The sequence below is a fragment of the Dermacentor variabilis genome, chromosome 3, assembly GCF_050947875.1.
Source record: "Dermacentor variabilis isolate Ectoservices chromosome 3, ASM5094787v1, whole genome shotgun sequence".
Lineage (NCBI taxonomy): Eukaryota > Metazoa > Arthropoda > Arachnida > Ixodida > Ixodidae > Dermacentor > Dermacentor variabilis.
Genome location: NC_134570.1, coordinates 188987299 through 189010566, shown reverse-complemented (window position 1 = coordinate 189010566; position 23268 = coordinate 188987299). Strand labels below are relative to the sequence as shown.

Genomic DNA, 23268 nt, shown 5'->3' with positions numbered 1-23268 from the left:
CAGTCTGTGATCGCATCCTCCATATTGATTAACTGACAATACCAACCCTTTTTTGAAACCACAGAGGCAAATAATCAATCTACACAACGAACGGCTCTTTAATATCGCATAAATGCGTACATTAGACTGCCACGGCAGCCCCCCTGAAATACTGCCACTGCAACATATTGGGCCTTGAAGCAAGAATGAATAAGTAATTATCAATGTTAGCTAATTAATAATCAGGCTGCGATGTCTGGGGAACTGTCTGATTGGTCCGCTGAACTGCGGGCAGGAGTAAGAAAGTAAAAGTCACCGTAACGTTTAAAGACTAACCCCCTCCCCCCCCACCCAAGCCTCGTGTTGCTCTAAAAAAATTGTTTTCACTAGGACAAACATTTTTTTCACGTAATTGTATAATGCCGTCGTGAAAAGCTTGCCTCTTGGACATCAAGACAAAGGCCCCAAGAACCCTATATAGACTAACCTAAACTGCTACATATTCACCGAACACTAATATGGCTGCATTTCTAGTGCCAGTAAAGCTGTGTATATTATTTCTGTCAACACGTTTGTTATTTTTAAACCGTTGTTTATTTAATCAAAGAACATTGCAACGGAAACGTAGTGGTTATCTTGAACTTGTACATTCAACGCATATCCGGTGAATTCGCAACACTACAGTTGCGGGAAAAGTTCTCCAAGAAATGCGCCGGCATAGCAATTGGAACAAGCTTTTACACTGCCCCGCATATTATTACGGTCTGCCTCGGTTGCACAATACACTTTGCTATGACCACTTGCAGGAATGACAGCTTGCGCTTTGATTATTGGCTGACGGTCTCAGTAGAAATTATTCTACTTTGTCACACTTTCTTGTTCTGGTGGGGTAAAAAGAAAATATTTGATAAATACGTGAATATTCAATAACAAGCATGTAAATGCGCTCCTGAATGCCCTACTCAGAAAAAAAGCTCTGCTGCTTTGTCACACTTTCTTGTTCTGTTGGGTTGAAAAGAAAATATTTGTTAAATACGTGAATATTCAATAACAAGCATGTAAATGCGCTCCTGAATGCCCTACTCAGAAAAAAAAGCTCTGCTGCTTTGTTGATATTGTTACGTGTAGCTGAAGCCCAATGCTATATACAATTTATTTACAGGGAAGGTAACGGAAGGCCAAAATGGCGAGGCTATATCAAGCGGGCACACTTCGTCTTCTTCCTCCTCAGTGCAGCCACACTGTGGCGGCTGCTCCGTAGCATGACCCCCGGCTGTAGAAGCGCCGTCCCGGTGCTTAATCTACAGATCCGCGGTGAAAGGTGCGTGGTATGGAATTAGTCTTGCCACGCGAACGATGTCACTTGCAGCCGACGATGATGCTGAGAGGTCGGCGGGGATGACTTCATACGTGACATCACTCCCTTGTCGCACCACACGGTATGGGCTAGTGTAGCGCGACAGCAGCTTTTTGGAAAGGCCCACACGTCGAATGAGTGACCACAGAAGCACCAGAGAACCCGGAGTAAAGTGCACGTCGCGATGGTGGCAATCATAGAGGCGTCTCTGATGCTCCTGTGAAGCCTCGAGACGGGTGCGGACGAGCTGGCTCGCGTGGTCGGCGTGTGCGGTCGCGTCGCGGGCGTATTCAGTGGCTGAACATGTGGCCGAAGGCAACAAAGTGTCGAAGGGCAACGCGGGTTCTCGGCCATATAGGACATAGAATGGTGAATAGCCGGCGGTGTCGTGACGCGATGAATTATGCGCGAACGTCACATATGGTAAGTGAAGATCCCAGTCGTGGTGGTCGGTCGCAACGTACTTCGAAAGCATGTCGGTGATGGCCCGGTTGAGGCGCTCCGTGAGGCCGTTGGTCTGTGGGTGGCAGGACGTGCTGAACTTGTGCTTTGCCGAGCAGGAGCGGGGGATGTCCTCGACGACTGCCGACAGAAAGCTGCGGCCACGATCAGTGAGTAATTGGCGCGGAGCATCGTGCACTAAAATGATGTCATAGAGCAGAGACAGCAACGCCAGTAGCGCAACTTGTCCTGAGGGCTCTGGTGATTGCGTACCGCGTAGCATAATCGGTAGCGACGGCGATCCATTTATTTCCGGAGCCCGAGAGAGGAAATGGTCTAAGAAGGTCGAGACCAATACGGAAAAAGGGTTCGGGTAGGATGTAGATCGGCTGGAGACATCCAGCTCGAGGTGTGGAGGGCTTCTTCCGGCGCTGACACAGCTCACAAGCGGCAACGTAGCGCCGCACGGAGCGGGCAAGACCCGGCCAAAAGAATCGACGGCGTACACGGTGGTATGTGCGCGAGACGCCCAAGTGTCCAGCCAAGGGAGCGTCGTGAAGTTGGTGGAGGACAGTCGAACGCAAGTGCGATGGAATTACGAGCAGAAGGTGAAGGCAGGGTGGATCGAGATTGCGGCGGTATAATGTCCCCCCTTTAAGGAGAAACATCCGCAGAGGGGCGTCGCCAGGCTTTGACTCAGACGGCCGATGAGGGCTCGTAATGAAGGATTGCGGCGTTGCTCGTTGCCGATTTCAAGCAACTGGGGCACAGAGAACACGCAAGCGATAGCGTCCGCATCAGCCGGTTCGTCAACGGGGTAAGGGGACAAACAGTCGGCATCCTGGTGCAAGCGTCCCGCCTTATATACCACGGAGAAGGTATATTCTTGCAGGCTTAACGCCCAGCGAGCGAGTCGTCCCGTGGGGTCCTTGAGCGGGGATAGCCAGCAGAGCGAGTGGTGACGAGTGATGACACAGAAAGGGCGTCCGTACAAGTATGGACGAAACTTCGCAACAGCCCACACAAGAGCCAGGCACCCGAGTGCTGTGATTGAATAATTGCGCTCGGCGGGTGATAGAAGTCGGCTGGCCTAGGCTATAACGCGATCATGTCCACGCTGGTGTTGTGCTACACTGCTCCTATGCGGTGACTACTGGCATCAGCTTGAGCTTCCGTTGACGCAGATGGGTCAATGAGGGCCAGAATCGGAGGCATGGTAAGGAGAGTAGTGAGCTGGGAAAAGATGTGGCATGGTCACGTCCCCAAGAAAAGGGGGATTTTTCTTCAAGAGGTCGGTAAGGAGACGTGCGATGGTCGTAAATCCTTCACAAAGCGTCGGAAGAAAGAGCACAGCCCTACGAAACTACGAACGTCATTGGTAGACTTCGGAAGAGGAAAGTTCGTGACGGTGCGAATTTTGTCCGGATCAGGTCGCACGCCTCTGGCGTCCACGAGGTGTCCAAGGACAGTGGTTTGGCGGCGAGCGAAGTCACATTTTGACGAGTTCAACTGGAGACCGGCACAGTAGAACACGTCAAGAATCGCTGGAATATGGTCCAGATGCGTGTCAAATGTGGGCGAATAAACGATGACGGTCGTCCAGATAGCACAAGCAGGTGGACCACTTGAACACCTGAAGCAAATTGTCCATCATTCGTTCGAAGGTGGCGGGTGCGTTACAGAGACCGAAAGGCATCGCCTTGAACTGATAAAGGCTGCCAGGGGTAACAAATGCAGTCTTCTCTCGGTCCATGTTGTCGACGGATATCTGCCAGTAGCGGGACCGTAAGTCAATAGAAAGAAAATAGGTGGCACCCCACAGGCAGTCTATAGGGTCATCAATACTTGGCAATGGGTACACGTCCTTTTTTGTGATTTTGTTCAGGTGGCGATAATCCACACAAAAACGCCACGTTCCATCCTTCTTTTTGACAAGTGCGACGGGAGAAGCCCAGGGACTACAGGAAGGCTCGATAATGTCCTTTGCAAGCATCCTTTTGACTTCTTGTTGGATAACAGCTCGTTCGGACGCAGAAACATATGTACGTTGGTGAATAGGGTTCGCATCGCCAGTGTTTATGCGATGGGTCACGACGGAAGTATGACCTAAGGGTCGATTGCCAAAGTCAAAAATATCGCGATAACCTTCAAGAACGCCGCAAAGAGCTTCAGCTTGAGCAGGTGGAAGGTCAGAGGGCACCATCTTCTCAGTGTCGACGTCAGTACCGTGCGATGACGTCACGGTATTGGCTGCGTTGTCACGACCTTCTACTGGGAATGGCTCGATCTCATCATCATGCAAAGCGCTAATTATAGCCAATGAAATCCCCTGAGGCAGAACATGGGCGGTTAACGTAAAATTGACAAGGGGAAGGCAGATTCGGTTGCCAGTAGTTGTCAGCACAGTGTGCGGCACGGTAACACCATGTGTAAATATTAGTGCCGGAATCGGAGCGACCACGTAATTACCGTCCGGTACAGCGGGTGAGGACAAGTCGACGTGTGTCACAAAGTGAGGCGGTAGGCGAATAAAATCCATGCATCTCAAGCGGCTTGGAGGCGGGTCCACAGGGTCAGCAAGAAGAGGCAAGTCAAGGCGAAGTGAACAGCCCGAACAGTCAATGAGGGGACAATCATTGGCAAGGAAATCCAGACGGAGAATGACTTCGTGAGGGCAATGCTCGATGATGGTGAAGAGAACGACGGTGTGTCTCTCAGCCATGGTGAGTCGGGCATAGCACATGCCAACAATAGCGACAGTCCCTCCGTCGGCCACTTGTACAACTCGGTTCGGGGCGGGCGTCAGAACTTTCTTGAGCCGACGGCGAAGAGCAGCACTCATAATGGACACATGCGCCCCGGGGTTGTCGACGAGGACATTGTCGACGAGAACGTCCAAGAGATTATTGTTCGTGGGTAAGGTGAAGCGAGGATTTCATGCCAATGTCGTCATTGCAGCTTAACCTCCAGAAGCTGTAGTCTAGTTTTCCGCTCGGGTGTGCGGTAAGTACGTCGGAGAAGGAGCATGGCGTGACGGGGGCGAACGAGATTGACGACGGGAGGGAGAAGGCGAGAGGGAGTAGCGGGGTCGTGTGAAAGGTACCGCCGGGTCAGATGATGGAGCGGGCATAGATGGGGCGAAGGAAAAGGATGCGCTAGAGGGACGAGGGTGGTAATCAGGAGAATAGCGCGTCAGAGAAGTCCAGCGGCTGCGGCAGTGGTGAGCAAGATGTCCAATGCGTCGGCAGTTAAAACCGATCGGCTTGTCGTCCACGGTTCGCCATCCGGAGGGGTTGCGCTGTCCTTAAGAGGCGTAAGAAGAACGCGATGAGGACGTGCGTGGAGAGAGAGGTTCCGAGCGTACGGAACGAATGGATTGCAGGCCGACGTTGGACAACTCTTGACTGACGACGGCCTGTATCAAGGAGATTGTCACCGGAGAATGATCAGGTGACGGGAATGAAGGGGACGCCGGTTGTGCCGCTTCGACCTCACGACGAATGATGCGGGTCAAGTTGTCACATCGCGACGACTGGTGGAAGAGGTCGTCACAGGATGACGTAGCAACTGTGTTGGGAAGTCGCGTGATGTGCTGGGATACCCGGCGGCTTTTAGCATGCTCGAGACGGCGGCACTCCTTGAGGATCGTATCGATGCTGGCGACGTTCGTAAACACCAGTAAATTGAAGGCGTCGTCAGCAATGCCTTTGACGACGTGATTAACCTTATCGTCCTCAGGCATGGTCGAGTCAGCCTTGGCACAAAGGGCCAAGACGTCGAGAATGTACGACACGTAGGACTCGGTCGACATCTGTACACGTGTGGCAAGGGCTTTCTTGGCATCGCTTTGGCGACCGAACGGATTGCCAAAAAGGTCGCGGAGCTTCTGTGTGAAGAGATCCCAGCTCGAGATCTCCTCTTCGTGAGTCTGGAACCACGCAAGTGGAGCTCCGTCGAGGTAGAAAAGAACGTTCGCAAGCATAATAGTCGGATCCCACCTGTGACTGGTGCTGACACGTTCGTATAAGCGGAGCCAGTCGTCAATATAAGGACAGCCGACTCCGTTGAAAACACCAGGTTCCCGAGGGGGAGGGGGGGAACGGCGACGTAAGTCGGGGCTGCAGGCGGAGACGGTTGCGTAGATGAAGTGCGGCCAGCAGGAGCCGAAGTTGCACTGTCGCCGTTGCGGCCGCTTCGAAGCTCCATGACGCGTACGGGGAACATCCACCTCCACCAAATTATTGTTGCGTGTAGCTGAAGCCCAATGCTATACACAATTTGTTTACAGGGATGGTAACGGAAGGCCAAAGTGGCGATGCTATATCAAGTGAGCACACGTTGTCTTCTTCCTCCTCAGTGCAGCCACACTGTGCCGGCTGTTCCGTAGCAATATGCCGTAGTAGTTGCGTTGAGTATTCAAACATATGCCAGGACATATATCACGTACAAGTAAATTTCGCTCCCATAACATCGAGCCTTACAAATATATTATATCAAGCGTCTAGGGCAGAGGCAGTACAATTCAGAGGCCGTATTTTTAATCGAGCAATCTCAAGCCTGTGATCAGTTTTCTGTGATTTTCTGCGGCTTGTTCCTCACCGGGCGCATAGCCACAATAGCCTAAGGGGCACCACCCGCAGTAACCAAGCACAGTTTTCATTTGAAAAACGTAGTTTTTCCTTTTCTTTAGGGATACGAATGATAGAGTTCCGGGCACTGAGCAGAGATTGGCGCACTTGTAACAACGCTGTCGGTCGTGTACGCGCAAGGCGCCGATCGAGTCGCACAAAATCTCGCGAAATGAATTTTGCGCTCGGAATTGTTACTCGAGAATACCGCCCCAGTATCCAGTGATGCCACCGCCGAGGATGAAATCGTGTAGAGACGAGGCAATACATTCGGCCATACCACCTAATGCACTGGCGACGTTTTACACCCAGGGATGGCATAATGTAACGAACATATTCCAATTATTTTTCTTACCGGACTTACTATCACTCAGAGATATAGCGTTACGGGACGTGGGCTACTTCTTCGCTGTACGCTAGGCCCAATTCCTATGCGTGTCTTATGCCGCCAATTAGCACGGAACGTTGGCGTGATTGCGCAAATAGAAGAAATGAGCCCAAGCCGACTGCATCCGAATTCGCCCTCGTTACATGATAGCTATCATGACAGCAAGAAATTTATGGCATTGTAAGTGATACATTTGCCCCAAGTCACGATGAGGACACATTATTACGGATGTTTTGTCGTTAGCAATCGGGATCGTGTGTTTGTTTTCATCTTACAGTACTTGAGAGATGAGGGTGAGCAGGGAGCGTATTTTATTTTCACCTTTATTATGCCGTCACAGCATAAGCGTTGTTGGTCCTTCAGCGATGCGAAACAACCTAAAAGTCCAATTGGAGACCTTATTTTTCATATTTCCTCGAGCATCAGGCGCATTCCTTGAGTTGCAAGAAAGCCATCTGGGTTCTTTCGCGTCTCAGAATCTGCCTTTCCTTAGATATCGCGCAGGGGGAGGACAAGCGTTGCTCATTTTGTCCCTAGTCGACCTGCATTACCCGAAAGCGGTTAACTATTCTGGAATTGGCTTTCTATTTGATGGTATATTCATGGAGGGCATGTTTCCAGAAGCACTTTAGAGGTCCATGTTCAGTGCAGGAAGGAAAAAACGCTGCATTAAAGAGGGTTAAGAGCATGTTTATACCAGCCACACGACGCTGCCATTGGAGAAGGGCACTGCCGGTGTGGCATCGACGCGATGTCATCAACATCACCTGCGGGAGCGGCGGCATCCGTCAGCGGACCTCCACACAGTCGGCTAGGAAGGACGTGGTGAGCGGTGTCCGGTGTTCCCGTCAGATCACGGTCAGATCGCAGCAGTTCGAATAAAGATAGTCGAGCTCTTTTGTGGATACTGAAATGGAAGGCTTGCTGACGCATGGTTCACCAAATGTTGATGTGTGCCTAGCTTCCATTATCAAACGCCTCATCTCACACCTGCTTCTACTCATGATGACTGTTTCTTTAAATCTGGGTTTGCATTTGCATCTCTTGCAATGGATGGCAAGAAAGCCATGGGCAGCCAAGTTGATTACTTTGTTATTGTGTTCTCGTAGCCTGCCATTTATGCATCTACCTGTTTGGCCAATGTAGGAACGTCCACACCCGAGAGGAATGCGGTATACCACACCCGCGATGCAATCAACGAAGTTGTTTTTATGACCCTTCTGTCATGCGGTACATGTGATTCTTTCTGGCCTTGTGTTTCTACACCGGCTGTCCAATTTACAACGTTGATGCCGCTCCTTCCAGCATTCTTTTCGTTAATCTATAGGTTAACCTATGCATGTAGAGGATGACGGCAACCTTTCTTTTGTTTATGTCAGTGCTTTTACCACGCACCTGCTCTGGACTGGTTTAAGGGAACATGCGGAGAAATTGAAGAAAAAGAAGGATAAAGGCGCACATATGGCGGCTAATGTTACCGTGTGTGGTTGTGACGCTGCATTTTCTGGGAGTAATATTCTGGGCAGGAGTGGTAACGCCTCTTCTAGGCTTGCACTTGAGCGCTTCTTTAGCAAGAAGAATAGAGATAGGTCTATAAATGGAGCCTTCAATCTTACTACTAGAAAGCGTAGTTGACTTCTTGCGCAACCGCCTGTGATGTACATGCAGCTGCTCTCTTATGCTTGGCATGTGCATGCGTGACAAGAGAATATATATGTATGATTCTATTCTTCCAGTAAACTGTTGGAAATAGCGCTCGTCTTCGTCCACCTTTCTTGTTTCTGCGTTTTTGTCGCGCTAAGTTAGTACTTCAATTGTAGTTCGGAAAGCGTGCTTATACCACACTTTCGTCGAGAGGCGGCGCAGGCCCGATGTCCCTGGCGTATCACGTATCGCTTAAAACTGTAACTATCTAACATATCTATTTATCCGGTAAAGGTAACACTATCTGAGCGGCGCTTTCTTTATGTCAGGACTACGAGTGCCTGTAATAAATCGGCCCAGCTTTCCACGGTTTTATCCTCAGGCATTCACCTCCTCTCGTACTTGCGCCTTTCTAACACACTCTCTCCAGTTTTATGATGTGGTACTTGTTTCGGCTCGACACGGTACAGCCGGAGTAGCAAGAAAAAACAACTTGCACGCAATAACGAAATATGACCGTCAGTTATTCGTGCAACTCGCGGCGATTGTGTCTGAATCGCGGCGGCGTTATCTGAAGTTGTTTAACGGTGCGTAAAATCGATTTCGTAGCTCTCGGTTGGCGTTGCGAGAGCGCAGAGGCACCGCTCAACGCCCCTGCTGCGCTGAACCCCGTGAATGAAATTTAAGGCAGTGACATTCTTTAAGCTTAGCGCCCGAGCCGGGGAGGGAGGGTAGGCGGGGAGATACGCGCCTCCCGCTCAGAGGAGCGAAATGGTTGCCCTCGAGTTGTTCACCTGGAAACAAGCGCATGAGCGTCCGCACGCTGCCGGCCGCGCGCTGCCGGCTAAGTATTTATTTGTTGTTTTGTGCCTTTTTTTTAATTAATTCGTTTGACTAGCGCCACCACCGTGACACTTGCTCTTGGCCACCGCACTGCCCTTCGGACGGAAATGCATGCGGCGTCTTTCGCGCAAGTTCCGCTGTTGCTCGTTGCCGACGTATCCCTTACGCTGTGTTGTCAATTGAATCGAAATGAATTTAGTGTTTTACGTGAGAAAACCCACGATGTGTTTATGACGCACCCCGTAGTGGGGAACTCCGGATCAATCTTGACCTCGAGAGGACCTTTAACGTATCCCCAATGCACCGGACACTGGCATTTTTGCGTTTACCCTTCCTTCGAAATGCGGCGGCCGTGGCCTGGATTTGATCCCGCGACCTCGACTTAGCAGTGCAACACCACAGCCGTTAGAACATAGCGTGCAGCGGGTATGTCGTGTTACGAAGCCTGAAGAATGCAGCAATGAAAAAATTAGCGTTGCCTTATATCCAATGGTTTTCGCATCACACGATCTGAAGGAACACGAAAGTAATGGTATCTTCGACTGGTCGCTTGTATGCACCGAAGCAGAGTCGGGTAGATTGGTCGTTTCCCGAGCTCAAAGGTAGGAGACAAGCGCGGAAGCCGAACGTGCGACTCGGTCTCGGAGGAGGAAATTGCTGATGCGAAACCACGTGACTACTGCCAACGTCCGATGTTTTGCCTATCCAAAGCTCCCGGCGCTGCCGGAAAAACCGGCGGCGGATGTGCCGGCGGGACGAACGTTCTTCGAGTCGCCAGCATGCAGTGGTGTAGGTTGCCAAGGTTACGGTGGGCCGTCGCCAACAGAAGCGACGCGGCGCTGCGATAACGTTGCATTCTCGATGACTGCTCCGACGACAGGGCTCGGAGCGCCTCAGAGCGCTCCAAGATAGAGGAGAGCAATCGAGAAGAACCAGCCGAACGCAGGGCGCGCACCCTCTTTCAACCAGCCGAAGACAACGCCGCTCGCGAGAGCGCTCCAGAGTGCTCAGAAACGACCAGCCGAAGATAGCATAAGTTTGACTGCCGTGAATAGATGCGTGTACGGCAAATTTGCGCATAGGGCATCTGCTCTATTTTGGGCGATTGTTGCTCGAAAGAACCGAGACAGTTTTTGTAGAGACGTTACCTGGTAAGAATTCTGCGAAATGTGGGTGAGCTACGAATACAGCACAGTACGGGTGGACTAGCTTTCTTTATATGTTCTGAAAGTTTATTTTCCTCTATTCCCATTGATAACCGTAAGGAACATGCAATTCTTTGTTTCTTAATTGCACAGCTTTCTTGAGAACCTGCTGTAAAATATGAACAACATTCTATAGTGTTAACGGAAACAAAAATAATTCTCCAGATAGCCGAAGGTGCATGTTTTTTTTATTTTTTCGCACATGCACTCCGGACATGGAGGTCTTGAGCTTTATGTTTATTGCGAGGAGAAAATAAGTGTCGGAACTACCTAAAGAAACGACAAAATAGGAATAAATGACAGTGATACTTATGTGACCCTGAGTAGCATTAAACATCCGCATAATAAGTATCTATGTTGGCAATGCAATTTGTATTGTTATCTGGTCACGGTTCGGTGCCAAAATGTCTTTGCCGCGCGCTGACCCCTAGCATGAAAAGTATGCATGCCTTTGTTCTCTGGCTAAACATAATTACGAATGGCGATTATTTTCTGTGCGGTCATCTGTTGATGTGGTTCCGCGTATTTTTTTGTTTCTTTCATGCCATAAAGTTATGAACCAAGTAGCCCCGCAACAACTAGTGATAAGCGCTATATTTGCTCCACCATTCAAGAAACTATTGCGAAAATTGCACGATCATGATGCAAAATAGTATTTTGTCGATATTTTAAGCACAAATACAAGATAGTTAGTTAAATGGGGTTTAATGGCGCAAAAGCGGCTAAGGCTATGGCGCGCCAAACACGAGGTGTTTTAAAATCGAGTTTATGAACGAAAAGCCTGTGTTAATAATCTATATTTTATGTAAAAATCCAGTTTCATCTAAAAATTTATGGATGTCACATAATGGGGCTAGCGGATCATCACCTGAAATTAGAGCAGGGTGTAAAGGTATGTGTAGTTGATATAAATTGTGCAAACTTGCCCGTCTGTGTGTTTCAATATGCGTACATGTCAGGAATACGTGCATAGCTGTTAGTGGCTCTTGACATTTCTCGCACGTCGGTGTATCTTCTATCGTAAGTAAATAATTGTGTGTGAGGCGTGTGCGCCCAATGTGTAGTCGACATAAAACTATTTCAATGAACCGCTCCTGATGATAACTTGACTTCCACTAGCCAGCTATGGGTTTAGTGAGATATAGCTTGTTGTCGGCACAACGGTTCCATTCGCATTGCCATTTTGCCGTTAAGGCTTTTCTAATCACACGGATGCTATTTTTGTATGGAAGTGTTGTGTTTGTTATCTCTTTGTACGCTGCTGTCGATGCACATCTATCAGCTGCTTCGTTACTCTGTATCCCAGCATGGCTTGGAACCCAGCAGAAACGAATTGACGTCCAATATTTGTTAAGCTCTACCATGTTTTAGATGTCTCCTATCACTCAGATTTCAGGTGTAGACCCTTCAGTGTGTTTAAAGAGTCAGTGTATATGAGTGAATTTTTGTGTTTATCCGTGATAATCTTTTTAACAACAACCGATATAGTGTAAACTGCGGCCGTGAAAACAGAGGCGTTTTGTGGCAATCGAATACTTGTTTCCCAATTTTCCGTTACGGCCCCCACACCCACGTGATCTTTTGTTTTAGAGCCATTCGTGTAATACTGCATGTTATTTTGATATTCGTGCTGAAGTGCACGGAATTCTTGTATAATGTGTTCGTGCAGGGTGTCTTTCTTCTTTAAATGTGTCACTGGCCAGTCGCACAACTGTGTGAAAGCGTACCACGGGGCCAACCGTTATGGTTTCTTGGCAACCTGGAGGACTTCGTGGGGAACTTCATAGTCCCGACAGTATTGCTCATACCGCAGCACAAGTGGCCTAATCATGTTCGGTTTATTTGTGTAGTGTAAGGGTGAGTTGCATTGTGTGAGGATGTTGTAGCATGTGTTGCGGTGATGACTGAATTCTGAGTACGTAGGAAAACGTGAGTAATGCTCTGCGCTGCTGTAAGGAGGGTTCATTACACTCGACATATAAACTTTGAATAGGTGAAGTTCTGTAGGCACCACTTGCCAGTCGCAGTCGAAGGTTATCTACTGGATCAAGTCGTTGGATGTAGGAGTGTCTGGCTGAGCCGTAAACCACGGAGCCGTAGTCTAAAAGGGTACGCACAAGCGACCGGTAATCACGTAAAAGACACGTTCGGTCGGAACCCCAGTGCTTATGAGACACAACTTTAAGGATATTTAGAGCTTTATTTTCTTTAATCTTTAGTGCTTTTATTTGAGTTAGGCAGTTAAGTTTGGTGTCAAAGGTTACTCCTAAAAACGTATGGTCTTGTTTCACCGGCAGTACGGTGTCATTCAATTTTAGGACTGGATCGCTGTGTAGCCCTCCTTTCTGAGAGAACAAAAGAGTAACTGTTTTTTGTGTGGAGAAAGGGAAACCATTTTTGTTAGCCCATTGTGTGTGTTTATTTATTGTCATTTGAAGCAGCCTTTCGCAGGTTGGTAAATTTGAGGCGCGGCAACCCACTTGGAGATGTCTACGTAAACAGAGTGCATAAGAGACGACGGTATAATCTTATTAACTGAATTCATCTTTACTATAAACAGCGCCGTGCTGAGAACACCGCTTTGCGGAACGCCATTTTCCTGTGTAAATGTATTAAAATGAACTGTACCTAGATGTACCTGAAATGTTCTATTAGACACAAAATCAGTTAGGCAATTCAGCATTTTACCACGGATGCCGAGGTCAGCCAGGTCTCTTAAAATTCCATATCTCCATGTGGTAACATAGGCTTTTTCTAAATCGAAGGAAACTGCAAGACAGTGTTGTTTGTGTAAAAATGCACAGCGAATTTCATGTTCTAGACGGACAAGATGGTCAGTAGTTTAACAACACTTTTTATATGCACACTGGTGGGGGTCTATGAGGTTTCTTGATTCTAAAATAAATGAGAGTCTTATATTGAAAATGCTTTCATATGATTTTGCCAAACAGCTTGTGAGAGCAATGGGTCTGTAGCTGCTTGCGGATGTTGGGAATTTACCGGCTTTTAGAAATGGAACTGCTATTGCATTTTTCTACTCTTCCGAGATTATACCAGATTCCTAGAGTATGTTGAAAATTTTAAGGAGAACATGAACAGATGCCTGAGATAGATGAGCTAGCATAGCGTATTGATAACGGTCGTGACCTCGCGCTGTGTTTTTCCCTGCAGAAAGAACTATATTTATTTCTTGTTGTGTGAGAGGGTAATTGTAAGGTTCATTTGACGCGCCAGTAGTGGGCAACTTCTGTTTTTCAGCAGACTGTTTGTACTGCAAAAATTGCTTTGTATAATTCCCTGAACTGGATACATCCCAGAAATGATCACCAAGAATATCTGCCTGTTCTTGTATGTTGTTTGTGTGCCTGGACTTGTAAATAACGGTTTTGTGTGAGATGAGTAATCTCCCCGAAACTTTCTAACCTGTTCCCACATGCGTTTAGATGTGACTGAACTGTTTATGGAAGATACGTATTTTTTCCACGATGATTTTTCCACCTGCCTTCTGATAAATTGTGCCTTGGCTTTGGCCTGTTTAAAGCATAAAAGGTTGGTATAGGTGGGGTGTCTTTGTAACGTACCCTAGGCCCTATTTTGAAGCTATTTTGTTTCTGTGCACTCAGGAGTCCACCAGGGCAAAATTTTTTGTGCACAAGGCTGGATGTTTGAGGTATTGCCTTTTCTGCCGCTGAAATTAAAACCGCCGTGAACTTCTCATTAATTTCATTTACGGTGACTTCATTTAAAAAGACTTCTTCGAGTTTTGCATGTTTCATAAAAAGCGGCTAGTCAGCAAGATGTGTTTTCCAGCGACGTGGCTTATAGTTTATGGTAGGTAATGTGGATGATAGCTTGATAAATGCCGCCAAACGATCACTTCCATATGAAGTGTCCCTCTTAAAATCGGTAAAGACAGAGGCTGAGCAGAAGGCTAGATCTAGAAAGCTAAATTCGTGTGAGCTTGATGAAAAATATGTTGGTGAAACCGAGTTTAAAAGCCATATTGCTCTTAAATAAAATAAAATCTTCGATTACTTGCCCTCTTTGGTCTGTTCTATCGCTGCCCCAATCTGGGATACGTTTTTTTCACGCAATAAACGCCGAGTACACAACGGATCTCTAAGAGCGGAAAATGCAGCATTAGTAGAAATTACGCCAACGCGGTACACGTGAGTTCAGCGGGGACTAGCGCGCCTCGAAACAAACTTCAAAGGCGAGCAACGAGGAAAAGCGCGAGCAGCGAGGAGACCAGGAGAAGGAGAGGTCGTGTGAGGAGCAATGTGGGCGGTTTTAGCCTTTCTGTTGACGAAATAAAGTTGTTACCACCACCACGTTAGTCTTAGTCAAGAGGCTCACGGCTGCCCAAGCTGGAACAACACCTGTTTGTGCTTCACGAAGCGTGAATCAGCAGGACAGCTGGGCGTCTGGGTTCCTTTTACATAATTATAATTCTGCTTCATCACTCACTATTCACGGACGGCCAATATTCGGGACGAAGAGTGTGGAGCGCCGCTAAGACCATTGAGGAAGTGCGAAGAGTAATATCGTCTTAATAGAATCGTCAAGTCATCCCAGCTAGCCGGGACTGCCTTAACAGCGGATACTTCGTGGATGTAGCTTTATCAATTAATGAGCGGCACCTTCCCTGGACGCGTGTGTTCACATAATAGGATGAGTTGACAATCATTTTCAAGGAACTTGTCGTCCTTACTAATTTCATAGCGATTGTCCATTAGAACTACAAAAATTTCGGCGCCTGCCCCGTCTATGCTTTAGCAGTTGTCCGTGTTGCGCTGTTTACCGAAGCACAAGCTAAACTAACTCGCCCAAGCGTCAGTTTTGTTTACTACATCATGTCTCGTTTCTCACATGAACTTGCGATTTCGAGCGGACTGGGGACGCGTTCGCAAATGCCCAACACACTTGGACTTTTTTCTTAGATACCTCCAGAGGGTTGTCGTCCAGCTATAATGCCCTGAAGGAATGCTTTCCTGAAGGTAGGATCTAATATCTGTCTACCATCACGACAGCTCAGGGCTCTAACCATTAGGCCACAGTTGGACCCATGCTTCCCTCGGGCCCAAGTCCGTATTTGAAAAGTCTGGCGTTCTTGTCACGTGCCAGCTTCTGGTATTCTTCCCTTGATGCAGTTTGCGCTTTTAGACGCTGTGCTAGGCTACGCTGCCTTCGGGAAAGGCCATTTTTCGTCAGGCGGATATGTACAAAGTGGGTGAAGTCCGCCTAAAATGCCATAGTGCTAGATCCGCGACATAGTGGCCTTCCCGAGTGCCTTCCTTTGCCACGGTTCAGTTCTATTTCATGTATTCCATAGGATTCGGCTGGTTTCTTTAGGCGGCACGTGGACATCTTTTTGGCTGCAGCAACTCGGTGCAAGCAGTCTGCCAGGCGACTTGTGCGGCATTGCGATATGCCATTGCGTGAGCAGCAACCGCGGCCGTGCGTGCCCGTTAGTGATTAGCGAACGACATAGAATTATTGCGTGCGTCGAAGCACGACCGAACAAAGACGACGCTTTTCCTGCTTGGCTCACGGCCAACACGCTTCTGGCGGCTGGCGGAACGCGGCCTTGAGGAAAAAACAGAAGCTACATTTGTAGCGACATCCAGGTCGACCCCTCTTTAAGAACGCCTGCTACGAGGAAGTTGTGGGTGCGGAACGAATCCAGAGTCAAAGGAGCTATGAGGGCCCCACGCCTATTAGTTTTAGACGCGGCCACTAACTTCACACGTAATGCGCTCCTGCGGATTATAATAGTATACAGGCGCATATTGCTGATGCGCGGCACATGAGCAAAGAATGACGTTCAGGTGTAGCCGCTCGCTTGAAAGAATCCAATGCACTCTGCTGAGAGTGAGTCCCTTATGAAATTTTCAAGAAGGCGGCGTTCAAGGAACTATTGGCATCCAAGGAAGTATGGGGTGAGCCACACGGGATTATTATAAGTTCGCTTTATGGGCGAATATCATGCAATTTCATTAACGAGACGAAGGTTATGGTTAACCTTGATACCGTAGGCACAAGGAACTTTAATTGGACTCGAAGCGATCCGCCGCAATGTTCACAGAGCGTATGTGAAGAAAATAGTCAATCGCCATTCACTTGGTCTGCACAACAGCTCGGAACACTCCACTTCTTTTACTTATTTTCTACACAAAAATGGAAAGCTCACCTATGGAAGACCATGCTTATTACGTTTGCTGAAAAGCATTTTTCCAAAAAGCCGTCAAGCTATAAATATTTTAAAAGCATCCGCACATAAGTACCAAATTTCCTTTTTTTATACTACTGTAATAATTCACTTGGTCAATTGTGTGCGAACTACGAAATACATGCCAATATGCAATGAACTCATCATCGGCAAACCAACATCTTGATACTTCCATCTCATTGATGTTTCCCCTGACAAATACTTATCCAATGGCGTTACAACAATTGCTTTCTCCGGAAACGAGCAAGAGAACTTGTTTTGCGACATGTTACTGAGAACGCCAATATATTTTGCAGTACATAGTTAGTTATGTTTATGGCTGTGTTATTCCCAATTCAGGCTTGCGCGAATTCGCTGAGTTTATCCCTCAACTAACTAGTTGTACAAACTAAATGTATGAAATGAAGCCTGCCGGTAACTATAGAAAAAAAAAACATTTTTTGCAATTTATGGGGACATGTGTACACCTCGAGCGCAAAATGTACAGACGAATCAGAAGTATGTAGCAACAAGCTTGTTCGCATAAAAAAAATGAAAGTGCCAATGTCTTAACTTCGCGCCTATTGGGCTCGTAGTGACTGCGGGCTGCGACGTGCGTAGTAAGCTTTTTAAAACGAATTGAATATTCCACTATAGATTAATTTGGCAGTATGCTTCTTACGCTATGCACGTTTAAAATCAAGCACAATCTTATCTTGGACAGAAACAAAAGTTGTCTGCGACACACGACAACTCACAGAAAATACGCTGTAACGGTCTTCCTGAGAGTCATCCACTTCGTAGTATTGAATCAGAAATTGTACTCTATATACCAGAGCTAAATCTCGCTATTCGCTATTGAAGTTGAAGCCAATGCATGGAGTTGTGTGCAACATAGACTACCTTTTGTTTTCTACTCAAAGTTAAAATTGTAGCTACAAAATAAACAAAACCTTAGGACATATACAAGCCACGCGATGGCGCTACGCTTGCTCGACTTTTTCGCGTATGACAATTTTCAGAAAACAAAACTGTCTCGCAGCATGAGGGACTTTTTAACGTTATTACCCATGGCAGCATAGCGCTGCTGAGTTAGAAATCGTGGGTTCTGTACCGGCCGCAGCGGCCCCATTGTGATAGATACATTGAAAGCAATAACGCGTATTGAAGTAATTTATGTGCACGTTAAGGAACCCTGGGAATTAAACAAAATAACACCCGGAGGAACCCGGTACAATCTGCCTCATCAAAAGGTCGAGGTTCTGGCACGCAAAATTCCAGAGTAATTTTTTTTTTCCAACGTAAAGCGCAGCATCCGCTTCCGCGTGAAAACCTTTAAAAGGGGGCAGAACGTCGCGTAGAATAATGCGAGATTGGCAAAGCCCGCAAGGGCCAAGACCTTACCAGTTATTATGGCAACTTTTCCTTTCAGGTCAGGCATTGTGAGTTCGACTTCAGGGAGTCGCTCGGTACGGTGGCTGCGAGAACGAAGTGAAGCGGACAGCACGACCTTGTGGCGTAAACTGAAGCCCGCAACAGCCACAAATTGCGGGCCGCCCTGGACCCGGCAGCGTCCTCCTTTCCTGCTGCATCGCGTACACGGAAATCCCCGTCGTTGCGCAACATCTTCCATTCTGTTTGAGCAATAGTGGCCGACACCATCCGTTTAGCGGTGAACACAGACGTCTAGAGAAGGGCTCGCATCATTTCCTAGCTCATGACCTTTTCAATGGTGTGTATTCGTTACGTAGAAATTGACGGGTATGGAGACGCTATTTTCGAAAAGGATCATGTACCTAGATTTACGTTAAACAACCCCGAGAGGTCACAATTATTCCTGTATACCCGACTACGCCGTCGCTGATAATGATGTCATGGTTTTTTGCGCATAAAACTCCCGAATTATAAAACAAATGGTGGACCGAGTGTTCAGGTGCCACGTCATTATGTGATTTCTAATGATTATCATAGTCCTCGGACACCTCATCCTCATCCGTTGCTAGAATCCAAGGCCGTCAACAGCTACTTTATAAATGTTGTTTTAAAAAATGCACTTACCGCAGTGATAACGTTTATGAGGCATAAATCAATCAATTTTTTTTCCTTTGGGTAGCAGGAGTACGGGACTAAAATCTTGAGCAGCGTGACGAGGTCCAGACCCCGTTACAGTTGGTAAAACAGCAGGGTGACGGTCAGTCTTGCACAAAGAGTTCAAATAAATCGACAAATATTACATAACATCGAGTAACACAATATATTGTAACAAGACACGAAAGAATAGAAGCCATTTGCGTAGGCTTGAAATTGCATGAACATGAAAAGCGGCGACCGACAAGAAGAGGCACAAAGAAAAATCGAGAGGATGTACTATTCCTGAAAATAAATAGACTGGGCGCAGCGTTTAAGAAGGCAACTTTGATTACACGCAGGATCAAGACCTTCCTGGTTTCATAAAGTTAGAAGCGAAGGTAGCTTGTAGGACAAAGATTGTTCATCATAAGTAGTTCTAGGGGAGGGCACAGTCCACATTTCTTTGCAAAGCTTATAAGACGGCGCTACATCTGCCTAGAAACACGCCCAACGATAAACTGTTACAGATGGGCCTAAGCAATACCTTCGAAGAACTCGCGGAAGCGCAGCTCGTTGCACAGATCGCCAGACTCCAGCAGACTGCCACCGGCCGCAAGCTCCTAAACAGAGTAGGGCATAACACAGACGGAATAGAGGATCGGGCTGCTAGCATCCCAGACAGCGTTCGCCAGACACCGGAGGTTAGCCCCCTACCGAGAAACAAGGACCCGAATCTCCACGCCGCCAGAAGGCAGGCACGAGCACATATCGTGGAACGAAACCTAGCCGCACTAGAAAACACAGTATACACAGACGCGGCCGTATACCCATTGGACCACAACACTAGAATGTTTAGAGTCTCGGCAACAGTGGTAAACCACACGGGAGAACCAATTAGCTGCGCCACCCTGAGAAAGTGCACGGTAACGGAGGGGGAGGAAGTCGCCGTAGTTCTAGCGGCGGCTGAAGGTTACCGCAGGAACAAATCTCTCATAATTCTAACGGACTCCAAAGCAACATGCAGGAACTACACACAAGGCAGAGTTAGTAAGGAAGCACTGAGAATCCTCCTCAAAACAGAGCCTCCTAACAAAAAGATAAAACATAGGATCTTCTGGATACCGGCACACACCGGGATTTGATTGTTGTGTTCATAGGAGGTTCATGATGACCAGGAAGTCGAAAGCTTCTATGAAGACGTGGAATCGGCGGTGGGGAGAGTGAAAACCAAATACACTATACTAATGGGCGACTTTAATGCCAAGGTAGGCAAGAAGCAGGCTGGAGACAAGGCAGTGGGGGAATACGGCATAGGCACTAGGAATAGCAGGGGAGAGTTATTAGTAGAGTTTGCGGAACAGAATAATATGAGGATAATGAATACCTTCTTCCGCAAGCGGGATAGCCGAAAGTGGACGTGGAGGAGCCCGAACGGCGAGACTAGAAATGAAATAGACCTCATACTCTGCGCTAACCCTGGCATCATAAAAGATGTGGACGTGCTCGGCAAGGTGCGCTGCAGTGACCACAGGATGGTAAGAACTCGAATTAGCCTAGACCTGAGGAGGGAACGGAAGAAACTGGTACATAAGAAGCCGATCAATGAGTTAGCGGTAAGAGGGAAAATAGAGGAATTCCAGATCAAGCTACAGTACAGGTATTCAGCTTTAACTCAGAAAGAGGACCTTAGTGTTGAAGCAATGAACGACGATCTTGTGGGCATCATTAAGGAGTGTGCAATGGAAGTCTGTGGTAACTCCGTTAGGCAGGATACCAGCAAACTATCGCAGGAGACGAAAGATCTGATCAAGAAACGCCAATGTATGAAAGCATCTAACCCTACAGCTAGAATAGAACTGGCCGAACTTTCGAAGTTAATCAACAAGCGTAAGACAGCTGACATAAGGAAGTATAATATGGATAGAATTGAACATGCTCTCAGGAGCGGAGGAAGCCTAAAAACAGTGAAGAAGAAACTAGGAATTGGCAAGAATCAGATGTATGCGTTAAGAGACAAAGCCGGCAATATCATTACTAATATGGATGGGATAGTTCAAGTGGCTGAGGAGTTCTATAGAGATTTATACAGTACCAGTGGCACGCCCGACGATAATGGAAGAGAAAATAGTCTACAGGAATTCGATATCCGGAAGGTAACGCCGGAAGAAGTAAAGAAAGCCTTAGGAGATATGCAAAGGGGGAAGGCAGCTGGGGAGGATCAGGTAACAGCAGATTTGTTGAAGGATGGTGGACAGATTGTTCTAGAGAAACTGGCCACCCTGTATACGCAATGCCTCATGACCTCGAGCGTACCGGAATCTTGGAAGAACGCTAACATAATCCTAATCCATAAGAAAGGGGACGCCAAAGACTTGAAAAATTATAGACCGATCAGCTTACTGTCCGTTGCCTACAAAGTATTTACTAAGGTAATTGCAAATAGAATCAGCAACACCTTAGACTTCTGTCAACCGAAGGACCAGGCAGGATTCCGTAAAGGCTACTCAACAATAGACCATATTCACACTATCAATCAAGTGATAGAGAAATGTGCAGAATATAAGCAACCGTTGTACATAGCTTTCATCGATTACGAGAAAGCGTTTGATTCAGTCGAAACCTCAGCAGTCATGGAGGCATTACGGAATCAGGGTGTAGATGAGCCATATGTAAAAATACTGGAATATATCTATAGCGGCTCCACAGCCACCGTAGTCCTCCATAAAGCAAGCAACAAAATCCCAATAAAGAAAGGCGTCAGGCAGGGAGATACGATATCTCCAATGCTATTCACAGCGTGTTTACAGGAGGTATTCAGAGACCTGGATTGGGAAGAATTGGGGATAAAAGTTAATGGAGAATACCTTAGTAACTTGCGATTCGCTGATGATATTGCCTTGCTTAGTAACTCAGGGGACCAATTGCAATGCATGCTCACTGACCTGGAGAGGCAAAGCAGAAGAGTGGGTCTAAAAATTAATATGCAGAAAACTAAAGTAATCCTTAACAGTCTCGGGAGAGAACAGCAATTTACAATAGGCAGCGAGGCACTGGAAGTCGTAAGGGAATACATCTACTTAGGGGAGGTAGTGACGGCGGATCCGGATCATGAGACGGAAATAATCAGAAGAATAAGAATGGGCTGGAGTGCGTTTGGCAGGCATTCCCAAATCATGAACAGCAGGTTGCCGTTATCCCTCAGGAGAAAAGTATATAATAGCTGTGTCTTACCAGTACTCACCTACGGGGCAGAAACCTGGAGGCTTACGAAAAGGGTTCTACTCAAATTGAGGACGACACAACGAGCTATGGAAAGAAGAATGATAGGTGTAACGTTAAGGGATAAGAAAAGAGCAGATTGGGTGAGGGAACAAACGCGAGTTAATGACATCTTAGTTGAAATCAAGAAAAAGAAATGGGCATGGGCAGGACATGTAATGAGGAGGAAAGATAACCGATGGTCATTAAGGGTTACGGACTGGATCCCAAGGGAAGGGAAGCGTAGCAGGGGGCGGCAGAAAGTCAGGTGGGCGGATGAGATTAAGAAGTTTGCAGGGACGGCATGGCCACAATTAGTACATGACCGGGGTTGTTGGAGACGTATGGGAGAGGCCTTTGCCCTGCAGTGGGCGTAACCAGGCTGATGATGATGATGACACACCGGGATAGAGGGCCACTCAAGGGTGGACCACCTAGTTCGCGAACTCACGCACCGAGCAGGGCAGTCGGAAACCCTAGAGGCCCCCTTAATTGTGGAGCCGACGTATGCAGAAATACTTAACCACTACAGGGGAAGGAGACTTAAATACCTCCCACCCCACACATCGCTCACACAACATGGGGCATTAGGCTGGCGAAGACTGCAAGCAGGTACGTTCTTCAACCTGCACACATTACACAATATGTTCCCTACCCAGTACAGGGATACATGTCCGTGGTGCGGAACAACCCCCACGTTATACCACATCACGTGGGAATACAAGCGTAATTTCGCATTCCATAAAGTAAATAACCCAAGTGTGGAACAATGGGAGGGTCTGCTCACCAGCAGCGAGCTCGCAGCCCAACGGGCAATTGTGCAGCACGCCTGCGAGGCAGCAAGACTCAGCGGTGCCCTGGAATAGGGGCGCCGACCTTGTGAAGCGGCCAGGACTCAAAACATGAAGACACCGGCCCACCGCAAATCTCTCTGAGATATAGAGAAATAAAGTTTTTCCATTCCATTGTGCCTGCTTGGAAGAACACTTGTGTTTGCTTTTAACTTAGCAAGATTAATTATGGTATTGGTGCCATACTTAAGGAAAGCATTATAACACAACATTAGCCTATAATCATATAAATAGAACACTGGAAGAATTTCTTAATTTGTAACAAAAATTCTTGTGGAAGACGCATAATGTAGCGCAACAATATGTCGTATAGCTCTTTTCTGCAGCAAATGCAGCTTGCGCACATTTGTTACACCAGTAGTACACCACAGTATGCTGCAGTACTACAACAGAGAG

The 23268-nt window shown here is 47.4% G+C and overlaps 1 protein-coding gene across 1 annotated transcript in view; it reads right to left on the bottom strand.

Moving 5' to 3' along the window:
- LOC142574957 (meso-2,3-butanediol dehydrogenase-like) overlaps positions 1-18234 on the bottom strand; it is a 41640-nt gene extending 23406 nt beyond the window's left edge. Inside the window, exon 1 of the mRNA XM_075683938.1 lies at positions 18098-18234. Within this exon, the coding sequence (XP_075540053.1) occupies positions 18098-18134 (37 nt within the window). The 5' untranslated portion in view covers positions 18135-18234. The remainder of the gene's footprint in view (positions 1-18097) is intronic.
- Between the last annotated feature and the right edge of the window lie 5034 nt (positions 18235-23268).